The sequence below is a fragment of the Zonotrichia leucophrys genome, chromosome 4 (genome assembly GCF_028769735.1).
Source record: "Zonotrichia leucophrys gambelii isolate GWCS_2022_RI chromosome 4, RI_Zleu_2.0, whole genome shotgun sequence".
In the NCBI taxonomy this organism is placed as follows: Eukaryota; Metazoa; Chordata; class Aves; order Passeriformes; family Passerellidae; genus Zonotrichia; species Zonotrichia leucophrys.
Genome location: NC_088173.1, coordinates 58,856,612 through 58,877,701, shown reverse-complemented (window position 1 = coordinate 58,877,701; position 21,090 = coordinate 58,856,612). Strand labels below are relative to the sequence as shown.

Below are 21,090 nucleotides of genomic sequence, written 5' to 3'. Positions count from 1 at the left end.
TTCCCTTAACCATGTATTAAAAAATGTGACTTTGATACAAGTAATGAATGTAGGTTTTGTTTCAGTTACAAATGTGTTTCATCCAGGTTCACCTGTAAATAGCAGAGGCTGGATATGATCCTGTGTCATAGCTGACCCTCACTCTACCCCGGTACAGTTCCACTGCTATATGATCTTTATCGCCTTTGTACAGCAGGATCCCACTGTCTTCATCTGTGGCAATCTAGTTAAAAAATAGAAATATTTAGAAACCACAAAAATTAGGTATTTAATCAAAATGAGGTATGAAGTAAATCTCTGAATTTACTGCCATAGTCTGTTACTTCATTATAAAATTATTTTTTGAAGGACAACCTAACAAAACTCTTTCTCTTCCTATCAATAAGCCCATCTACTTCAATGTGAATATAGAGTTATTGCATTACCTCTTCTAGATTTTTAGCTCAAACTGTGAAAAGCTCTTTAAGTGAGCCAATGACAACTTTGGGTCATTTTCCACATCATGGAAAGTAATTTACTCTCTTTTCCAGAAAAGAGAATCCACAACACAAGCGAACTTACCTGTAGAGTGATATTGGTTTGGGGGCGTATCTTAGCTGAAGGGATTTGCAGGTATGATTCTTTGTTGACGAAGTTTATACTAATGAGCTTTTCACATTTCTCACCCTGGTATCCTGATAAACACTGACAGATTGGTTCACTTTCTTTTATGATACACTGGGCTCCATTTTGACATTCGTAATTATCACAAGGGCTGGTGCGAGGTAGAACCATTGGCGGTGAAAACTCACAAAACAAGCCACTAAATGAAAACAGAAAACAATCAGTATTTCCAAGAAAAAACAACTGTGACAGAAGACATCCATGTTTGTACTGCCTTCAGATCTTTCTCACCTGTACCCTTCTGGGCAAATGCAGGTGTATCCATTAACGGCGTCCGTGCACTGCGCTCCATTTTTACATTTGTTGTCTTGGCAGTCGTCAAAGTCAATGTCACAATGCTCACCTACATATCCAGGTGTGCAATCACATCTGTAAAACAGCAAATCAGATAGCACAGTGCCTTTTAATGACCCACTGTGATTATAAAAAAGTTAAGGAACTACTGTATTGTTTAAAAATCAAGGAAAAAAAGGCATTCCTAATACTTTGTGTGCAAAGACTTTATAGCCTCATCATACTATTAGATGGGGAATCTACATATGTAATGAATACAGGTTTGCTAGTTAAAATGTTTACACACCTGTCATTATATTGAAGAATTGTGTGCAAATCTAGAGAGCCCTCATGAATAATTTAGGCAGGTTTTAGAATTTATGAGCAACACAGAATGTTACAGGATGTTATTCATGGCTGCAAACACTAAACCTAATCAATATGCTTTAAACCAAGGCAAATAATCCGAAGCCGCCACTGATGGTTTTTTTAATTAGTCAACTGAACAGCTATGAACAGACCAATGGTCCCTTTATGCAGTTTAAAGGGTTATGCATGATTCTTTTGCTCCTAATGTTCCACCAGTCTGATTTACTAAAAATAGTTCCATGGTTGTTGAACTAAGAGAAGTCTCAAAACCCATCATCTATCCTCCCTGAAGCCCCACTGGTCTAGAAACAGCCCATCCTCAAAAGAGAGTATGTAATGATTTCTGGTTTTTTGTTTGTTTGGGTATTTTTTTCCATGTGAAACTCATTGCTAATGCTAGTGGCATTCCTTCAGGGAATTCTCACATATAGGATTGAGAGAATTCTCAGAACTCTGTCAAAAATTAATGGAAAATATTACAAATTCATGCATCCATATGATATTTTTTAAATTAAGATGTAATTAATTGTATTCATTAGATCTTGTGATTCCCTCCTCAGTGTCATTTCTTTTACTATCTAAAATTTTCTCTAAGCTGGCAAAAGTGATTTCAAATAGCCATGTAAGTTTAAATTTAGCACTTCAATCAAATATGTTTCATTTTGTATTCAACAACAGGTATAAACAAGACAAGGGAAAAAGAATATAAAGCAACATATCAAAAGTCTGACTGAGATACATCTTGAAGTATACTGCATGTGCTATTTTCTGATTTAAAAGTAACAGAAAAGAATAATGAACTGGAGAGTAAAGTATACGACACTAAACTAGGTTTATTGAAGTGACAGGAAAAAACAAACATAATGCACTACAACAGAAACCAAACAATTTTTCTGTTTTCCAGTTTGAAACTATCAACTTAATTTCACATTCAACTGAATATTTAATATTTTTATGCCATATTTTTAATAAAATGTCATCCATAAGTATTGGGAATGACAATCTGATTTTAGCACAAAAGCATGCTGTGCATAAAACAGGCACTTGTGAGAACAATTTAAATCTGCAGGTTTCCTGTATTTATTAACCTAAAGCCTATTAAAACAACTTTAAATTGTTACATACTAATTAATCATGATAAGGATATAGTGTAATTAAAGATTAGCTTTCCTGGGGAGGGACTTTTTTACTTTGTACATTTCAGTGTGCCTTCCTAATAATCTCTTTCACAATTACTTCTCTAAAAGCAATATAATTATTCCACTTCAATTAAATGCAATTATTTTCCTACTGCTCAAACTCCTATAAGGGTTTTTGTATAGACCATCATAAAGGCTGCCTGTGTTTCTATTTAAAATCTGGTAGGGATTAGACCTTTTAAAGATCAGTGAAATTCAGTAAAACATACTTAAGATAATAATGCAGCTTTACATGAAAATAATGGCCTGTTCTGCCATAAGGTTTAATAATAATCAAAATTAGTACTTTGAGAGTAGAATTGGCTTCCACTTAAACAGAAAGAAAGGAAGCTAAGCAGGATACAAAAATACAAACTTCAGTCAGACTCTATTAACATTTCAGACTCACTTGTATCCTTTGGGTGTTAAGATACACTTTGAATCATGCTGGCAAGGATTCAGGTTTTGGGCACAGAAATCTAATTTCTCCTCACAGAGTTCACCTGAAATACAATGTATGTTGTCAATTCAGTGAAAATATCACAGTGACCTGAAAATAGCAATGAACAGAATTTTAAAAGCAATTCCTTTCCTAACACTAAAATATGCATACTTCTTTACATAGCAATAGATATCTTTAGAATAAATATTAATACATTAATAAATGGTTATACAGAAATAACAAAAAAATAATAATATACCTGGTAAATAATTTATAAACAGTATCAAGTTCAGTCATCTATATATGGATATAAACGGTAATTTTGTCATTCTTTTTTCTTTTACAATATTTATTTAGCTCTGCTATATAGCAACACTAGTGACTGAAGTCACTAGAACAAAAAAGTCATCAATATGGTTTTCTTTTACTTATTTCTAATCACATAACACACAGATATATCCAGATTTGCACTATCACTATAAGTAGTCTATTACCTGAAAAAAACCTGTTAATATCACTGCATGTCAATACAATTCCAATTATCCAAAAATGAAAACTTGTTTTCTACTTTTCCTTAAATATGACTCTCCATTTTTTGCATTTGTTAATGTACCATAATTATCTATAATCTGTTCTGTGAAAAGAAAAGAAAAAAAAATCTATGTAAAATGTCTATCCTTCCCTGCTAATAGAGGCAGTGGCTCTAGTTTCCAAAATGGGCTTATAATCAAAAAACTTTTTTACTATGGTTATTTTTTTTTTATTTGCTACTTTATTAAAGGAAACACAGGTTTGTACACAGATCAACAATATCTTGTTCCCTGACTAATTTATCAGATGATGCCATGGATTGTGCACTTGCTAAGCTTGTAATCACTGTTTTTTAAGGTAGGTATACTTATTCCAGCATCCATATGAAGAATATATGTGTAATATACAGGTATAAACCCTGTGCCTGCTGAATACAGGGACTGACAAGTCCATCAGACTCTGAAACCATGGAAGCAGTAGGGTTGTCCCTGTCCTTTATTCCCTTCCAGTAATAAAACATTTTATTATGCAAAGAAGTAGAACTGTACATTACAGTGACAATGACAAACAGAAGAGCAGAAGAAATGAGGGAATGATCAGACACTTTCACTGCTCAAACTGCACTTGCCTTCAAAGAGGTGACATTTGGTATCCCTCAGTTTTACTGAGCTGAGCATGGCAGTGGCTTGCAGTGCAGTGGACAAATAAACCAAAAAAGAGCTGAGAAACAGTCTATATTAAACTAAGGATAGAGAAAAAGGCAAAACTGAAGCAGGAGCAAAGACAGTTATGCCAGTTGAGAACACAACTGAAAAACATATACCAAGTGCAATAAGACATGAGACCTCTACATCTTCAAAAAATGAGAGGACAAGCAAAAAAACAGCTAGACAAATATTTTGCAGCCACTCAAAAGACTCAGACTGGGTCTATACAAAGATTAAATTAAAAAAAAAAGTAAATAAATAAATGAATAAATAAATACCACATTCTCTATTTGCAAGTAGTGTGTTTTCTCTACAAACCAAAGGTTTGGAAAGGTTTAAGATAACATAAGAAAATAGCCCTCATGAACAGGTCACTTAATAGCCTCAGGAAAACTGTCAGTAACAACATGACTTAGTCAATACATGTAGGAAATTGAATGGAGATCAAATGCAGGCCACTGAAGATGACAAATACAAAGGGTTATAATTCTACCCTCAAAGCCTCTTCAAGCTCTCAATAGAATTATTAGTCTGGAAATGTGCAATTGTTATGACTAGGTCAGTGCACAAAGAATCCTGAAATACCAGGGATTGTTTTCATCCCACGATATATTAAACAAAACCCAGATCCCTTTCTCTTTTCAAAGGGTTTTGTTCAAACAAACTCATATATATATAGGTCTTTAATGCTGTTCTTCACATAGCATTTAGTCAACTTGCAGAACTCGTAATAGCTGAAATCTGTTCAAAGAGCAGCAGTGATTAAGAGTGAGATGTAAGTATGGGAACAGTGAGTTCAGATTTTAAGGATCATGGGAGTAGAATAAGCAAAAATTTCTGTTGTTTTAACCTAGTTTGTTCACATTCCCATAGTTTAGATACACACCAATAAAAATATCTTATTATGGCATATATTGTATATTAAATTATATGCAGAACTGAAAAATACATGACACTCCAACTACAAGTAACAAAAAATGTGGTTGTACAGTACTAACTTGTATAAAAACACCTCTAAATATTCCCAAGATTATTAAATCTGACAACATATAAGAGAGTTTCTGAAAGTGACATATTGAGCTTATCTCCCAAGCAGGGCTGGAGTTTGCTGTCTCTTATACATTCACAGCAATGAATGTAAAAGAAGACCAAACCTAGAAAATGCAATTTAGGAGTGGCATAATAGGAACAAGCATTCTTACCATTCCTGTCAAATTTATTGAACTGATTTTGCTACCGGACATTGATCTGGCTTAGATTATCATTGGCACAGATTTCTGAAATAATTTGAGTGGCAAATAGTTTTACTCAATAATAACTAAGCCTGTACGTTTTTGTAAATCTTTCCCCAGGTAAAATACAGGATTAAAACAAAATACAGGATTTCTTGGAGTACACTGCATTTTAGTATTCATAGGTTGCTGGCCCTTATATCTTCAGAATGATACTGAAAGCAGAATCACCTCATGAGGAGTGCTCAGGGGCATCTGAAATCTCCTTATTTCCTACTCTTGGCTGTGAATCCTACATAATGATTGGGCATTTAAGTTTTAAACAGGTTTACCTTTTTGAAAAATGTCCACTTCAAATTATAAAATCACTGTTACACTACCAGGCACACTGCAGCCAAATGGTTTGCAAACATCATCAAACATCACCAGGCATTTTTGAGACTATGGTCAGAGTTTGATCTGAGTACTGTGTAGAAGAGCACATAGAAACAGAGCTTTTTGTGCTGGGACAGCAGAAAAGCAAGGAAATTTGTCCCTTGCATTTGCAAACTGCATGCACAGTGAATCATATCCTTGGAGTTTTAGTTAAATAGTCAGTAGCAAATAGAAAATAGGATGGTGGCCATGTAGCAGAAGACTCATGTAAAAACTACTATGACCATAAAAGTCAGCTTTACTTACAGTACAACCTTTAGGTATTAAAAAAAAAAGTAGCATTAATAGCAGACTTGTACACAGGATCAGTAAAGAAAATATCAAGATGTAATCAAATATGTACATCAGATACTTAATTTCTGAATGAAGATTTAAATACCAGAATAACAAGACAAGGTAACCCAAATTCAAGGTCTTCTACAGCTAATAGTTAATAACTGCTAATATTAATAAATGCTAATAGATTTTTTTCTGAATGGAGAATTCTCATGGCCAAAATAAAACTGTTTCTGAAAAAGTTAATAAAATTGTATGTAAGTTATGGGATATGGAATATAAACCACTGAAGAATATAGTTTCATGATAAAGAAACCCCTCCTTCAGCATACTGAACAACCATTGTGTTATTCCGAATTTAGACGAGACAAGTAGTAGTTTTAGTAGAATTTAAATGAGAAGTAGTTAATTTTGTTGAAATGAAAAGATAGCGATTAAAGTGAAACATTCATCGGACAAAAAACCACAGTTTTACCAAGTTAGGTTCCTTGGCTTTACTGGAAGGAAATCTTATAGAGTTTCTTGATTTGAGAAACATAATACAAGGTTTAAAGAGCATACTTCAAAGTAATCAGAAAAGACTGAGGAAAAAAGTCTCAATTCAAGAAATCGACACCAATCTGTGAGGACATTAGTTTATTCATCTAATAATATTGTAACTGAGGCTTCTGTAAGAGCTTGGCTAAGTAATTATATTTTTAAAAGATGGGAACATTTCTGTATGTAGGAGAATAAGGAACAGACTAGTTTGTTTAAAAGTAAGTAGTGGATAAAGTGTCAAAAAACCTGTGAAAAGCTTCCAAAGTTTAATTAGAACCAGCAATAACCCTTTTCACAAGATATCTGGCTTAATTAATCTAAGGAAGTCTGAGTTCTGGTATAGAGTAGCATTGAAACCAGTGGAATTATGAATGACCACGACCCTCCAAGCTCAAGACAGATATTTACTGAGATTTTGCATAGAGCATGATATAGACTCAAACAGTCAGACAACACTATGAAATACTGATATATACTGATGATACTTTATATAGGTAACCAAAGCTGTATGTTTGCTAGATTCACAGGTCAGTTTGTGTTTCCTCTGTGTGTTAATTCACTCTTATGACTTGATAAGATAAGAAATCACTAAAAACTTCATCATAGAATACCAGGTTTATCCCTCAAGGATCATCTCCTGGAAAAAGCAGCAGAGACAAAATGTTCCAGCAACCTTTCTAGCTGAATCCTGAAAGGGTCTGTTGGGAAATCCACCACTATCCTGGAAAGATTATTCCAATGGCGCCATGTCCTGACAGTAAAAATTTCCCTCTTTTTTTAATTCTAACTGGTATCTCCCCAGGAGTGCCTTGTACCCATTACTCCTCCTGTTTTCCATGTGATTCCTTGTGAAAAAGGGAGTCTCCATTTTCCTTGCAGCCACCCTTTTAAATACTGGAACAGGGTGATAAAGTCTCCCCAAGTCTTCTTTTCTCAAGGCTGCTAGACCCTTAACTCTGGATTTTCCATTTTATAGATATGTACTAGAACAAATAATGAGTAAAAAGGCAATGAAGGGAAAAAGGATTTACATCTTTGTCTTTTTGAATAATTGGTCAATAAATTTAAGATAAAGGAATGTCAGCCACTACATTTCTGAATGAAGAGGACAGCTCTAACAAAAATGGACATGGGCTTCTTAACTAGCACATTGCTAATTACAGGCAAGTTTATAAAGAAACAAGTTTAAAATGACCCGTATTAGCAAAGCTGAGTTTGATATTAAAAAAAAAAGAAAACCAAAACCCCCCTCCCCAAAAAAACTAGACAGAGAATCCAAAAGTGACAGTAGTCATTTTTAATTATCAAAACACAGGTTTTTCCTAGGTTATTCCCTCTTCCAAAGTCAAAACTGCCAATACCTACCACAGAATAGAACAGAAGGAATTTAAGTGTGTGCTTATATATCCATTTCATCTTCTGAGCTTAGTTAAGCTATACTGTGAGTCAACATCTGCAGTGTTTATGTTTTATCAAGTAGGTATCACTGTCTGACTCTGTGACTGGAGGTCTCTGTTTAACACTGTGACTCAATCAGCCAATAGACTGCAGTAGGGGTTGGAAAATAACTGTGCCATTTAAGAAACTATATATAGAAAACTGCTGCATTTTTATTGTCTTCAGCTTGACGTGGAGTATACAACATGAATTATTTCAGACCTTAAGCGCATTGTTCAGAAAACACAAATAAAAATATTGACTATATGAGGGACAAGATTTCTTAGAATTAACAAAAGTTCTCAGTGACAGTAGAATGCAGTTTATAACCATAAATCTGAGCATTTTTTTGAATTTAATTTTAGAGTCAAATTGCTGGACTGTTCCCATCTTTCAGAACTGCATAAGTATTTTTAGCTGTCTCCCATGCTTGTGGACCTCAGTATAAGATGAGGCTTAGTTTAATTTAGTTAAACAGATTCATTTTTTTTATGTTCACTGTTAACAGCAAAAAAACAGTAAATTTTAGGCAGGTAAGCTTTAAGACAATTAATGTAAACAGAAGGGTGGTTCATAAACTAGAATGAGTCAAGGTAGTGATTAAACCAGAAGCAGGTAGCTCAGCTTGCCACAGATATCATGTAAATTTCCCCTTTATGCAAATGCCGTAAAATTATTTCAATACTTGAGCTTTTAATATAGAATGGTAATTTAAAGTTTATTAAGCTACATGAAATAGAAAATTTTATGAGTGAAAAAAAGCAAGAATAACAAATGCATCTCTTTATTCTAAGAATCCATAACACATGCAATTCTTACAAGGGTGAAAATTATGATTTAATTTGATGGAATTATTGAAACTTTTATCAAGTTTGATATTACATGATTTGCATTTGATTACTTGCATGCTTAAATTTCAGGAAGGTACTTATCTGATTACCAAGTGAATTCAAAGTACTAATGCAACTCTTTATTGCAGTGGCAAGAAGGTTGTGTCTAAGGCTTGCATAAACTGAGATAATTACTTGAAATGATCCCTTTTTGCCCCCTAATACTGTCACAATTCAAAAGATGTCTTGCATGATAAAACTGACTGATCCTCCAGCCACCTTTCAGACTATTATCAATAACTTCCATGTTCAGCTGGTAAGCTAATATAAACATGTATCACATACACATCTGCTTAGTCTTGAAGCCAAACTTAGTTCACATCCCCTGGATGTTTGATAATTTGTTTGTGAGGAGCTTGTTCTTTCTATTATCAGTAATTTTAATATATTACAGTTCCCACTTGATAATAAACAAGAAAAACAGCAGGCCATTTTTGCTGTCCAGATGAGTAGTAATAAAATGCAAATGCAGCAACATGTCTATATGGAAGACAGTTTAAGAATGGAAAACCTGTGGCTGGAATAATTTTCTGAAAATGTCTCATACTGTGCCCCAGTTACAGAGAAAATTTACACTATGAGTTTAAGTTACAGGAATTATTAATCAGATATCTAAATTAATCAACATAGATGTTATTAGGCAGCTTAGATTATATAACTGCAGTCTTGCTCAACATGTAATTTCATGGATAATGAACATATCTTTATTACAATATATAATATATTATATTGCGTCAAAAACTGAAAAGATATTTATCAAATTAATGGCAAGTATACCAAAATATTATTCATTTGCTTTTAAACTAAGCATGCAACTTTATAAATATGCTGCCATTGATTATGGTAGGTCTCAGATTGTATATCTGATCAGATTGCAGAGAAGATGGTTTATTTCTGTTAGTGTGTGATAGGTGCTAAGCAGAAACTTAAATAAAATTAAAAATCAAACATCCAAAGTTAGAGTTATAAATCTCTTCAATATTACCTTTTTTCTACCATAGCCCCAGATTAATATAGTCATTTCAGTTTCTTTAGATATTTACAGCAAATAAGAAGCCACAGAAATGAGGAGCAAGATGATTGCCATTTGATACTCCAGAATATTTTCTAGTAACACAATCTATTGAAAATATTAAAACAGAACAGCGCTGTAAGACAGAGAATACATTAGCATGGAACCAAGGGACAGCATTAAGGGGAGAAGAATAAGGATTTCAGAACACAATAATGTAAGTTTTTTTCAGTCCTATATCAATGTCTGCACAAGTTTTAAATACATCTGGAAAAAAGACATTGAATGCAGTATTAAAGCACTCCTGCACAGTGATCTGCATCTTTGACAACATTCTTTTGACATGTATTCACAGCAACAGCCAAGTGCCTAATTTCAGCATTTGCAGTGAGCTTTCTAAGTTCTATCTAGATACAATTTGGTCATTTGTAATAACTGAAATCCATGCACCTTTAAGAAAAGGAAAGTGAGAAACCAAGGCAAGTGAAAATAGGTTTAAAAGACAACTGACCTTTTTCCACTTCATTCAGATTAGCAGCTTGCAGTGACAAAGACAGAAGAGACAAGAGACTTTTTACATTGTAATACAACAGCATAGCACATTAAGCTAATGCACAACTATAGCAGCAGAGAGGTTGATATAGCAAACAAAGCAAGCTTCAAAGTCTCACCTCCAGCAGAACAAAACAAACAGAAAGGTAAGAAGTGCATGCCACCAGTGGTGTAAGAGAGGTTTTACTTCTGGATCAGTTAGTTCTGTGATCTAATGACTGACGACAATGAGCAAGAGAAATGATTATCTGTAATCTATAGAATGTACATACAATGACCTGAAGTTCATTAGACTGGGGTTAAAATAAAGGAGATGGTAATGTTAAGAGAATAGCAAGATTAAAGAGTGCAGGACATAGTGAAGTATTTTAAATGTTTTATTTCTCCAGGTTCCATCAGAAACCCTGAATATCTGTTGATTCCATTTGCTTACTGTTGTGCCACAGTTACAGTCTGTGATCTTAAGAAAGCTCAGATTATAGTGCAAATACCATCCTTTGTCTTTCCACCTGTAACTGTGGTGGTTGCTGTAAAACTTAACTGAGGCAGAGCAAAACAGATTGCTGATTCTTATGCAACAACAAAATAAGCTTTCTAATTGCTTGTTTTTAAGACAACACAATATAGTTGAGAAGTGTTGATTTTCACGGGATTGTTAGGAAAGTCAAAAAGAGGCTCTTAGATTTTACACTGCAACATTCTTTACAGTTCATTTTGGATTCTAACAAACCCTCCGCATAAAAATAAGGCTTTATAGAAGAACGATTTACATTTCATACCAGCACATTCAGCTGATTTCTTCCTTATACTGTGCTGCTGAAATGTAAAGCATATTTGCAGGTAATCATTCACCAAAGAAAATATTCTGGGCTGGTGCGATTCCAGGTTGAGCACATGTATGCTGTGACATGTTGAACAAGGACAACTGAGGGCATTGTCAACCTAATTAAAAGAGGACAGGACAAGCCTACAGTAATATTTTCCTAGCATATACACTGTGCCACTTAGAGGCACAGGGACTTTCTGAACTAGAGATCAATACCCCTGAATTTAAAAATCTTTATATATACTGAATATGAATATATAGCCTGTTTTCCTGATTGTAAAGCTACATTTGACCAGCTAATACACGAATTCATTTAGTGAAAAATCCTTTCATAACAAGCAAACATTAGAAATATGCATATCTTATTTTAACCTGTTAGAACAAATATCACAATCCAAATGTTTACAAAGTTCCCCATGAAAATTACTGTTACATACTCAACAGGGATTCTGTTATATATCCTTCAGCTCAGGTTAAAGGCCTGAGAAAAAGAAAAGTTCTACAAATTATTTGATACCTCATACACACTCCAGGCAACTGACAGTTACTTTATACTAAGAACATTACCCTTTTGAGATCCTGATGTGCCCAGACTTCTTTCAATCTAATTCTTAATACTGAAGGTTATTTATTATGTAAGACCATGGATGACAGATGTGAGGACCCCTTGGCTAGCTCAATGTTTCACATTTTCACCTTGTAATTAATTTAAAAAAGCACTTAAGGTCTCATGCATTGTGTCCTATTCTTAGATGCTTTGTATGATGGACAGTATATTGTAGAATTCTGTACTTTCCTCTGTGTAATGGAAAACCTAAATTTTTGCTATGATTAGTACAAAATGAGTTGAGGCTCTAGTGATGCATTTAAAAGAAAAGCATCTTTTTTTAAAAAGTCTGATGAGCTATTATAAATTCTCAACATTTTTTAACTGGAGGCTTAAACTTACTGATTAGAAATAGATTGTTTGATTTCTTTTAGAGCTGGTGAGAAGGCTCTCACCTACTCTCATGTCTTACTGACTTCAGGAGATATTATGAGTGGGCATTGTATCTATAAAACTCATTTTATGATTATGGTAAAATTATGCACAGATATGAAACAAATTTTAAAAATGCATTGTCTTGTATTATGATTAAAGAAGTACAACTGCAATACAAACATCTAAAATTTTATCAATGTTTATTCTCTCCTTTTTTCTCTATCTATAGAGGTATATAGAGAAATGCATTAATTTTTATTTCAACTGTAAATTAAAAATTTACATTTCATTTACAATAGTCCAAAAATGCAACAGGAACACTTAATCAAAGTTTTAGGCTAGGACATATAGACAATCCTTTGTATCCACCTTATGGATAGTTAATAAAAGCAGTCCTTCCCACGGCACCTTGTGGATCCAACTACCAGACTCTAACAGTGAAAGGCACCCAAAGTAAGGCTGAAAATGTAGAAATGAGCAACACAGGTAAAAACACCTGCAAAGCTGCAGAGGAGGAATGCACTTGCAAGTGAACTATTTCCTATGTAATAGGTATATGAAACCTCTTAGCATGAAGCCACTGAAGAGCAATACTGGATTGATGTGACTTTGCTCTGCCCTCTTCCAGCCTACACAAGAGAATACCTGACCCCATTCTTAAAGGACATCACAACTTCTCTCAAGGGAGCTGAACTTGACTCACCTGTGCCTGAAATATTAACTGCAGCAGAACTGCTGATTCTGCTTACTGAGGCTGTTACCTGTTGCTCCTTTCCAAGGCTTGAACTGTCAATTGCACTTAGGTATTAACGTATTAGTACTTGGCAAAACAGTATTTTCTCTTATGAGATAATGTCTGTCCTTCCACATATGGATCATCCACGTATTGTTAAACAGATTTTTGGCTTTTGTATTGCTTTAGATATTGTAGCTTATCCTGCATAGGGGCATTTCTACCAAAAATTTACCCAGAATAAGTACTGGATGAATACCTCTATTAGAGTATGAAGTTGTATTTCTTATACTTCTGTTTTACCATCTTCACTCATTGTGCATTCCCAATATTTAAATACTGACTTTAAATTTGAATACCTGAAAACAGGGAAGCAATCCAGCAGTCTGCAGAACTAGTGATGGAAACATTTTGGATGAGAAAGGAGTTAGCTGGGTTTTCAATAAATGAAATTAATTAATGCATTTACCTCTCCTTACAGCTTCCCAGAGCTCAACTTTGATCGATTAAAGTAAAAATATGGGATGACAGAGTAGAATTAATTCCCAAACTATGGTGGATGTTACATTTCTTTTTTATGCATTTCAAATCATATTGAATTTAAACTTTATGCTCTTCTAGTGGTCAACTATCTAATAGAAAATAGGTTTGTCTCATTAGAAGTCCTATAAAAATTATCAATGCAAACAATAGATCCTACTTCCTCCGTGCTGCTGTTCCAACTATCCACCATTTCCACAGAGACTGTGACAGCAAGCAAGAGATCCTCTGTCACAAAGAAAAGATGTTCTTTGGTTTGCCTGCCAACTGACAGAAACAATAGACACTTGTCTTTTTATTTTGTGCAGCAAGCATCGCACTTGGTATTAATATTTCTGGTGGAGTACAGGACAGCATCCAGGGGTGCCAAACACAGTTCCCCAATGGCACAGACAAATTCTTTATAGTAAAATGAGGATGAACGAGAAAAGCAGAACATTTTTCAGATTTCTACAGCTACAGAGGTCCTCCACTGGGGTGTCTGGGCAAACAGTAAGGAGAGGCACATTTTGAATGACCTTTGAAATATAAAAGTGCTACAATTTCAAAACTAGAAAAGGAATTAATTAGTGGACATTAAATCTAATTTAGACTACAAATCATACAGGAGAAAAAATGGAGGGACACCTGGTATTAAGTCAGTTGTAGAGCAGCTACCTGCAAAGTGGAAAATATTACTCTTCTGCTAGGAATTCTTGGATTACCCATGCTTTCTCTTATACTCCTACCTGTATATTCAGGTGGACAAAGGCAAGTATAATTATTAATTCCATCCACACAAGTAGAATTGTTTTCACAGTCATTGTCTTCACAGTCATCAACATTTACTTCACAGTTTTCACCTTCAAATCCATCTGCACAAGTACACCTGTAGTACAGAAAACCAAATAACCACATGGACATTTTAGGTGAGGAGTCCAGACAAGGAGTTCTGTAATTAATAGAATTACATTCGAATTATAATATTCCACAACAGAACATGGTTGATATAATGTAAAAAGCCCTTTTATCAAACAATTACAAAGTATTTTAAATGACAGAAAAATGCTTCTAAAGCCATATCTCAGTCTTTAATTTAAGGACCCTGCTAAATTAAATCATGGAGTATTCCTTTTGAAAAGCATTCTTCATTTACATTGTAAGATTAGATTTCTTATGGAAAGTTATCCTTTTGGTTTTTTTAAGGGTTAATACATGGAAAATATTGTGGAATCAGCGATTTGTATATAATAGTAGTTTTCCACAATCATTCAGTTAAATGCACCAATATAAAACTCTGTTTAATGTACATGCATTCATATAAAAAGCCAAAGCCTGCATAAATTCTACAAAGCAGTAATTTATTTTTTTGCTTTTAATCATGTTTCTGCAAAACAAATAAATCAAAATAGATAGGTAATGTAAAAGTCACTCAAACATGACTGCACATACATTTTTATGTAATTTGCACTACCTATAATTTCTGAAGCTTTCACTATGAGATTGCTTTGATTTTCAAAATACCTAGTGTTCAAACAAATAAATGAAAAAGATCAAATTCTGACGCGTGACTATATCAATTTAAATTCTTGAGGCATAGTATTAAGATGTATACACTTAATTTTTAATAGAAGACCATTTAATCCTTGGGCAGAATTTGGATTAAAAGTAAGAATAATGTCATAACGAATTGCAGGATAATGAATTGTATCTTTTTGAAGTGTCATTTCTAACAAGCTTGAGGTGTAGATTATTAAATGACTAATAATCTCACGTAAGAATGCTAAAGAACTTTATTTCATAATTCATGAAGTACATCTGGAGTAATTGTACTGTGTGATTAAATAACTCAAGATTAAAAATGCTCACAGCATGTTTATCTGCTGGCATAGTGAGTTTCAAATGAATCATTAATTTTCTGTTTCACTGGGATTTGCATTTTATCATTTACATGCTGTCTGTTGAAGTAATACACACAACAACAGATGAATTATGAGATTTTTTCAGCAGGGATCTAGCTAGCTATTAATTAACATAATGGAGTTAATACTATGCTGTCTTGACCTGATATGCCTCAACAAATCACAGTCATTTATTACTGTTTTTTAACAGATTCAAAGCTCTAGAAGCTTTCCAAGGATGGCAACATGTTCTGAAAACATCCAAAGTGCTAAAATCTGCCTTTGTGGTGCTCTTACCAGCAAACCTAAAGATTAACACCATTAGTTTACCATAAAAATCTCAGTAGTTTTCCATCCTGCTATTACAATTAAAAAACCTACCAGAAACCATCCTTTTCTCCTTCTTTCAAATGACAAGTTCCACCGTGTTGACAAGGGTTACTAATGCAAGCATGAATGGGAATATCACAGTCTTGACCCTACACAGGGAACAACAATTATAGCATAAGAAGAAAATACACACACCAGTGGAAGGGAGACAAAGAATACTTCAAGGTTTTTAAGGATGAGCTTACATTTCAGTGAGCTTTTTTCCTCTTCATGCAATACCTACCTTGAAACCATATGGGCATGTACATCTGTAGAAGTCAACTGGATCATTATTGCAGGTTCCATCATTTTTACATGGATTTGATAAACAGGGATTACACTTTGCAAGAATATTAACATCCACAGGCCCTTAAAAATATAAATTGGATAGTCAGAAACAAGTAACTATTAATTTACATTGGACAGGGTCTACCTGAGATGTTGCTTTAAATTTTAAAATTTATATTTTAGACTTCATGGTGTTTCTATATTAATGAAATACTGAAATTTCCTTCATTCTTTTGATGCAACCAGATAAATATGGGATTAGAATTTTGTTTTAGGTACCAGTTCTTAGTTTTTGTTAAGGAGCTGACACCAAAGTGATTCCCATATTCCTATCCTCTGAAAGCTGTAGAGTTCTGATCCATGATAATTACCTTTCCTTTGTATTAACAAAATGAAGAGCACAATTTCAACTTTTGTTTTGTTATGCAGCAGGAATTGCCAGTGAGAAAGTGGGCTATCACAATTTTCAATCTGTCCCATGATGGTGTTACTGAGAACACTTCTTTAAATGCATTTCTGTTTTAACACGTTTTCTATCTGCAGGATCACATAAATGGCAAAATGAAAAGGTAAAATTACTGTAAATTCCTTGAACATCTGCAAACTGTAATGTAAATTGCATTGTCTCCCCATAAATATCTCTATACTGTGTCTTTCTTCCTTATGGGTCAGCCACAGCTCTGTGCATTACTGTGTTAGCTGAGCCCACAAAACATGTAGGCTGTGCCTCAAACCTATGTGCAAGTGAAGAGTGCAATCCATGCTTGCAGTCTAGCTTCTTCCATTAATGACTATAATGAAAGAAATCAGAAATGGAAATTGACAAAACCCTAAGTTTCAGAACCCAGACTTGAGCTTTGATTTACACAAATTTTATCTCTGTTACACAGATATTTTGTAGGTTTTCTTTCTCTGTAGTTTCCTGGTTTTACAACCATTTCATGGTGGATTTTCAAGTCAGGAACCATCTTTTCCAGGGTGGTTTTTTTTTGTTTCTTTGTTGTTTTTTTTTTTGTCAAACAACTGAAGAAATCACTGCTTACTTGTTAGAAGTTAGAAAACACCTGTGTATGAATAATGACTAATTTTCATAATTTTTGTGAAGTTTGATTACTGTAAGAGAAAATGGGTGACTTTGTAAAATGCCAATTAAGAGAATGAAGACACATTCTCTATCCCCAGCTCTATTGCCTGATGAAAATACTGCCTTTAGTTTGATTCAGATTTGTCCTACTAAAAAAAGCTCCAGTTATCCACAGATGAACTGCACCTTTGAAGGAACAAACAGTGATTTCTTCTAAATGGAAAAAAAATCCCAAACTCCTGGGGCCTACTACAGCAAATGCACGATTGCTCTGTAACAGGTTTTACACAAAATGAACCAAACTGCAGAGTTTTCAAAGCTAAAAGGGCTTTGCTTAGATAGAGGGATTTATTCTATTTTTAAACTTAGATTGCTTAACTTTCTTAATTTTCTTTGCAAATTAATCTCACTTTAATTGTAAAGGAGCTGGCTTGGAAGGAAGCCATGTGATTGTAAGGATCCAGTAGGGAGTGTTAGACAAAAAGTGGGTGACCTTTTAAATTTTTTTTTTTTTTTAATCTGTAGTTGCTGGTATCCTTCTGTGCCACAGCTTGCAAGCAGAACACAGTAATATGTGATGAGGTGCTTACTGCCAAAACCATAATCTGTAAGGACCATTGTTTTTTTTTCTCTTCATTACATTATTTTGAAAGAGAAATCTATACCTGGTCAAAGTATCTGTTAGATCAGAGCACAGAAGAGGTGGAAAAGTTGAAAAACACATCATAGAATCAACATCTAGAAAGTCCTGATTGTACTCTGGACTATTGCTGATTATTGAGTATATTAAGAGGTTCTGTTAAAAAAATTAAGTGAAAGAGGCACAAAAATTTGTAATACTGTGCTGTACCTTGGGAGTCAATCCTTCCTTCTATTTATTCTGAATATTATATCCTCTTTTCAACTTTTCATACAATAAAATGTTAATTAATTGGCACAAATTAAAAAACAAGCTTTTGTTCCCAAATGGATTAGCACTCTAAATTTCACTTCCAAAACAGAGACAGAAAATGAGAACCTAAGTCTCAACAAGAGAGTAAGCAACATTATTGGATTTTGTACTTTATTTCTTTCAAATGAATGTATATGTAGTATGCAACATAAAGTAATAGTCTGATTTATCATTCTTCAGTTTTAAGATAAAAAAAAAAGTAAAGGTATTTTGGAACCTATTTTCATTTTTACTATACTTTTCCTTTATTCTTCCTGCTTGCATCTGTTAAAAGACTTGTATGTGAAAAAGAATGTGGTTTATAACCTTTTGGCTAGTTTAAGTTTTCAAATTGTAGACATCTATGTTCTTGAGTAAGCCCTGAGAAAAAAAATTCTTTTGTAAACCAAGAAAAACTAACAGTATTTTATTGACATAAATATATACACGTAGCTAAGATGTTTTAAGAAAAACCATGACACAAACACTCTCAAACCAGCTTCTAAAGAAACTTGTTGCAAGAAAAACTAAGCCCTGACATTTTTTGACTCCTCTCTTGCATATGGCCTCTAAAGCAGTATTAACACTGCTAATGAAATCACCAATTTTAGTACAATGCAATGGAAGTAATAATTTCAGTTAGATAACTCAGATTTTAAACCCAGACTTCTGAAATAAAAAAACTGCTTACACAATGTACCAAATGATGTATCATCAATAATCATCTGTAAATTCATCACAGGGGAAACAAACAGTATGCATGCGTGTCTTAGGAAAGAATTCTGCTTGAGGTACACAAAAGGAAGGTCAGAAGGTTCTTAAGCAGATCACCCATTCCAGATCTACTTATAACCTTACCTGGTATCAGAAAACCACAAGGCCCTGGAATCTCTAGAAGCAGGGCAAGGATGATAAAGAGGTAAAATATTGAGAAGCTGTTAGAGGCCACATTAAAAAAAAGGAAAGAAAAACCCCACCCACAAATGTAGGAAAATAACTGGAAGGAGAAAATATTAATGGATGATTCCTGCAGTTAAAGAATTCATAAAATTAAAATAAGGTAAAGTGATTTTTTGAGCTTTATGACTGAGATGAGACTTCAATGAGAAATGCCATTTTCACTGGGAACTATTCACTATGTAGGTAAAATTCAAGCACCCAATTCATTATCAATTGAATCCACAGATAGTGATAAGAGGGAATTACACATCACTCTTTTCCTGTAAATACATATACAGCAGCAGACCATCAACAGATATTCTGAAAACAGCCCTTTTCTTCATAGGCAAAAATTTTGGTTCTAATAGGAACACAGCATCTTCCTAATTTCTATTATTCAGCAGTTCACTTTTAAGCAAAAGACAAAATTACTTATCTTTGAGCAACAGACTCAAAATGCCTTATAGGGCCATCATGCCATTGAAAAGCTGTTGATTTGCAATCTGTAATTATGAGCATCTTTATAGGACAGTGTCAGGAAAATTATTTTCTTTCAAAGTTATCCATAACACCAAATCTCCACTCTTGGAAGTGAAACAAATACACAGCTCTTACCCTGCACAATCATATAAAGGATCTTTTTTGGATGGGAAAGAGGGAATAATATAATTTCTGGATTGTCTGACAGAAATATAACAATGATTGTAGAGTGATGGGATACAGTTTGTAAAACTGACAAAGCTAGAAAACAACTAAACAGGTTCCTCATATCCATGCAAATATTCCTTCACTTGTCCCTATGCCAGTGTGCAATAAAAGCATATCTGCAATATGGTTCAGTGGACACTGGTAAAGAATGATCAGATGGGCCAGCAAATGTTCTATCTAAAATGAGGCTAAGAGATTTTTCAACAGATGAGTGTCATATGCAATGAACACTGCATGACCTCAGAGATGTACTGCTTCAAGAGGGATTCAAAGGTAAAAAAAATTTCACTGGCATCACAAGTAAGAAGATGGCTTCCAGTGGTATTTATATGAAAAAATAAAAAAAGGTTTTTTGACAGGAAGTCTAAAGAGAAAAGAGTAAATAGATTAAATATGCAGTAAAGAACAACTTGGATAAGACAAACTCTGACGAAGTCCCACTGCTTTGCTTTTTTAAGAACAAAATGACAAAGGGATAAAGTTCATCTTTGAAGATACATTAAAAGACGAGTAAGTCAAAACAGCTTCACGATTACCTAGACACTGAGAATAAGTTACTTCTACAAGACTAAAGATCCTATTCATCTGATGCCTCAGAAATCACAATGAGCTTAGCAATGGCTTAGAAATATAAGAACATTTTTTTTTTTAAATTGGAGTTTCAATGTTTTTAAATCAGGACCACAAAAAATGAAGTCACAGTAGAAGATTTCTCTGTTTTCAAAATATTTAAGGGATAAATCAGTGGAATACAGCAAGATTTAACAGTTATCAAACCAAGTCCTCGCTTAATGTAAGAAAAAGGGTACTTTTCTATAAAGTAATAGCACAGTTCAGAAAATGAACTTACAAATTAACAGACAATAATATAAGTTGTGATACAAATGCCAGCAACACTGGTACCAACATGGAATTAAATGCCCTGAGACACCCACCCATTTAACAACATTTTAGATCAAGACCTCTATAGTGGTTATCACATTCCTTTATCTACTTTTAGCTTGGTTTGTGCTTTCGTCTGAAATATCAGAGACATATTATACATTTAATAGCAAACTGCAAAGATTACTGATGTATTTACAGTTTTTATGGTGAACAGCTTGCAGGAAAAATACTGAGGGAAGTACAGATGTTTAACCTCTATTCATAACTGAGGCAGAACAAAGTACCTGTGTACATCCAATGTACTAGGCACATCATGAGGAATACTGTACTGCAAGTCCAAATACTTTTTTCCCTATTTATTTTAAAAGAGAAAGGAATTAAAATCTTT

General features: G+C 33.9%; 1 protein-coding gene across 7 annotated transcripts in view; it reads right to left on the bottom strand.

Annotated features, from left to right (window-relative positions):
* SLIT2 (slit guidance ligand 2) overlaps nucleotides 1–21,090 on the bottom strand; it is a 257,508-nt gene that overhangs the window by 17,386 nt on the left and 219,032 nt on the right. For 5 of the 7 annotated variants that reach the window (XM_064711856.1, XM_064711857.1, XM_064711860.1 and 2 more), the window contains 8 exons: nucleotides 16,112–16,236; nucleotides 15,880–15,977; nucleotides 14,347–14,486; nucleotides 10,497–10,523; nucleotides 2,893–2,986; nucleotides 895–1,032; nucleotides 562–802; nucleotides 93–223 (listed from right to left, as the gene is read on the bottom strand). In XM_064711856.1, the coding sequence (XP_064567926.1) occupies nucleotides 93–223; nucleotides 562–802; nucleotides 895–1,032; nucleotides 2,893–2,986; nucleotides 10,497–10,523; nucleotides 14,347–14,486; nucleotides 15,880–15,977; nucleotides 16,112–16,236 (994 nt within the window). The remainder of the gene's footprint in view (nucleotides 1–92; nucleotides 224–561; nucleotides 803–894; nucleotides 1,033–2,892; nucleotides 2,987–10,496; nucleotides 10,524–14,346; nucleotides 14,487–15,879; nucleotides 15,978–16,111; nucleotides 16,237–21,090) is intronic. The other 2 variants (XM_064711858.1, XM_064711859.1) reach the window with 1 other exon arrangement.